This window comes from Panthera pardus, unplaced genomic scaffold, assembly GCF_024362965.1.
Source record: "Panthera pardus isolate Hobbes unplaced genomic scaffold, ASM2436296v1 HiC_scaffold_7, whole genome shotgun sequence".
Classification (NCBI taxonomy): Eukaryota; Metazoa; Chordata; class Mammalia; order Carnivora; family Felidae; genus Panthera; species Panthera pardus.
The window spans coordinates 81,076,096-81,078,318 of NW_026527002.1; the positions used below are offsets into that span (position 1 = coordinate 81,076,096).

A 2,223-nucleotide genomic window follows, 5' to 3' on the forward strand; every position below is an offset into this window, starting at 1 on the left:
AGTCGGGTCACGGCCTGAGAGTGTGCAGGGTGCGGATGGGGGCCGGGAAAGACAGACGGGAGAAAGGCAGGTGACGAGGCAGGGGCCCCGCAGGACGGGGTGGGGGGGGGGGGGGCTCCTTTGCTGCTGGGGGGGTGGGGGGCGAGTGTCCACGTCTGGATGACGCGTGTTTGTGCGAGTCCGGCCGGGAGGCGGAGGTGGGGTGGCCAGCGGGCGGGGGGACGAGGGCTCCCCCGCACGGGGCTCGGCCCGGCTCGGACAGTCCTGGTCGGCAAAGGCCACGGGCGGGGGGATGGCGGGCCGGCTGCGGCCTGGGCCGCCCTCTATTCGGGCTGGGTCCGGTCGCTGGCCACAGACTCGCTGGTGAGGGCCGGCGTGAGGGCCTCGGCCTCCTCCTCGGCGGGCCGCTGGGGGCCGGCGGGCTCGGAGGCCTGCTCCAGGCCATCCTGCACCTCCTTGCCCCTCTGGATGAGCTGCTCCAGGGTCTTGGGCAGCGGGTGCCGCAGGAAGCGCTTCAGCTTGGGCTGCAGGGTGCCCACCACGTACTGGATGATCTCCTCCTCGTCGGCGTCCACGTACAGCGTCTGGTACAGGTCCCGCTTGCGCCACAGGAACTGGTCCAGCGGCTCGCCCTGTTTCTGCGGCAGGTCCAGCTCGCGCTGGATGGCCTCGCGGGACAGCGTGCCCTCGCTGTACTGCAGGAATTCCTTCTTGAACTCCACCCAGTTCTTCACGGAGCCCTGCTTGAACTCCCACCACTTCTTGGCCGGCCCGTTCATGTGGTTCTGGATTTGGGACAGCCAGTACTCCTCGGAGCCGCCCACCTGCCGCAGGTACTCCTCCAGGTGGCTGAGGAACTCCCTCGGGTCCTCGAAGATCTGCGTGTCCACGCCGGGGCCGGGCTGCCCGTCCTCGCCGGGCGCCCAGGGCGGGTACTGCTGGGCCTCGGCGGGCTCCTGCCCGGGCAGCTCGCCGGCGGCGGGGGGCGGGGTGATGGCGTAGGGGCTGACCGTGTAGTCGTACCCATCCGCGTCGTGGCAGTAGGTCTCGGGACCCCCGACGCCCACGGACACGGTGCGGCGGGCCGGCTCGCCGCCCACGGGGGTACTTGCCGCCCATGGACTCCAGGCGGTCGGCCCACCTCTCCAGCCGGTAGAAGACCTCCCGCCACACGTGCATCTCGCGCTTGACCCAGCGCTCCAGGTTGGCGATGGTCTCCTGGCAGCGGCACAGGCAGGCCTTGATGGACTTCTTCCAGCGCTGCGAGTCGCCGGTGGGCACGTAGCCGTCCAGGTTGCTCTCCAGCTTGCCCACCGACCTGTGCAGCCCCTTCAGCTCCCGCTCCACCTGCTTGGACACCTCGGTCAGCAGGTGCCGGTGGGTCCTCCGCACGTGCTCCAGCATCTCGGCCCGGCACTTACCGATCTGCAGGATCACGTTGGGCTTGGCGGCCGGCCCGCCCCGCGGCCCGGGGTAGGCGTGGAGGCCGCCGCTCGTCATGTGGTCCAGCTCCATCGGAGGGAGTGAGCAGGTGGCCGCGGCGCTCGGACGGGCGGGAGGCGGCGGGCTGCGAAGTGCCCCTGGGCCGGCGGCGCGGTGGAGCCGGGTCCTCGGCGTCCTCGGCGCGGGCGCGGCGGAGCGCAGGGAGAGCGGCGGGGAGCGCGCGGGCAGCGCAGGGAGAGCGGCGGAGAGCGGCCGGAGCGGCGGCGCCGAGCTCTGCGGCCGGCCGCCGGCGCGGGCTCTTTATGCGGCTGGCGCGGCCGTGGGCGGCCCCGTCGCCGAGCCCCCGCTCCCATTGGCCCCGGCGAGGCGCCCCGCCCCGCGCGCCCCGCCCCCCACGCCCGCCCGCGCTCCCGGCGCCGAGGGAGCACCCACCCCCTGCACGCGCCATCGGCCGGGGTGACTAATCCGCCGGCTGGCTCCCTGCGCCCCCTCCCCGGCTCATTCAGCCTGCGGGGCGAGGGAAGGTGGCCGGACCCGGCGACACGCCCCTGCCCGCGACCGGCGGGGAAGCGCAGGTGTGTGCCCCCAGGGGGCTCGGGGCGGGTCGGTTGCTGCCCCCACGCGCCCAAAGGTTAGGAGGAAGCCCCTCCCCCAGGGATTCAGGGTCCGCCGCCCCCTCTCTGGTGTCGGTCCTTCCTAGGGGGGCGGGGTGGTGCTCGACTCCGCTCTCCCGGGGCCTCAGCGCCCCCACCCCTGCCTCGGCCCGGCCCGGGGTCGCGG

At 74.0% G+C, this 2,223-nt stretch overlaps 1 protein-coding gene across 1 annotated transcript; it reads right to left on the reverse strand.

Moving 5' to 3' along the window:
- Positions 1–215: 215 nt before the first annotated feature.
- Positions 216–1,730, reverse strand: ARC (activity regulated cytoskeleton associated protein). Its single transcript, XM_019459708.2, is given in 2 exon segments — positions 216–1,103; positions 1,105–1,730. Coding segments are annotated over 2 exon segments (1,191 nt in total). The 5' UTR covers positions 1,516–1,730; the 3' UTR covers positions 216–323.
- Between the last annotated feature and the right edge of the window lie 493 nt (positions 1,731–2,223).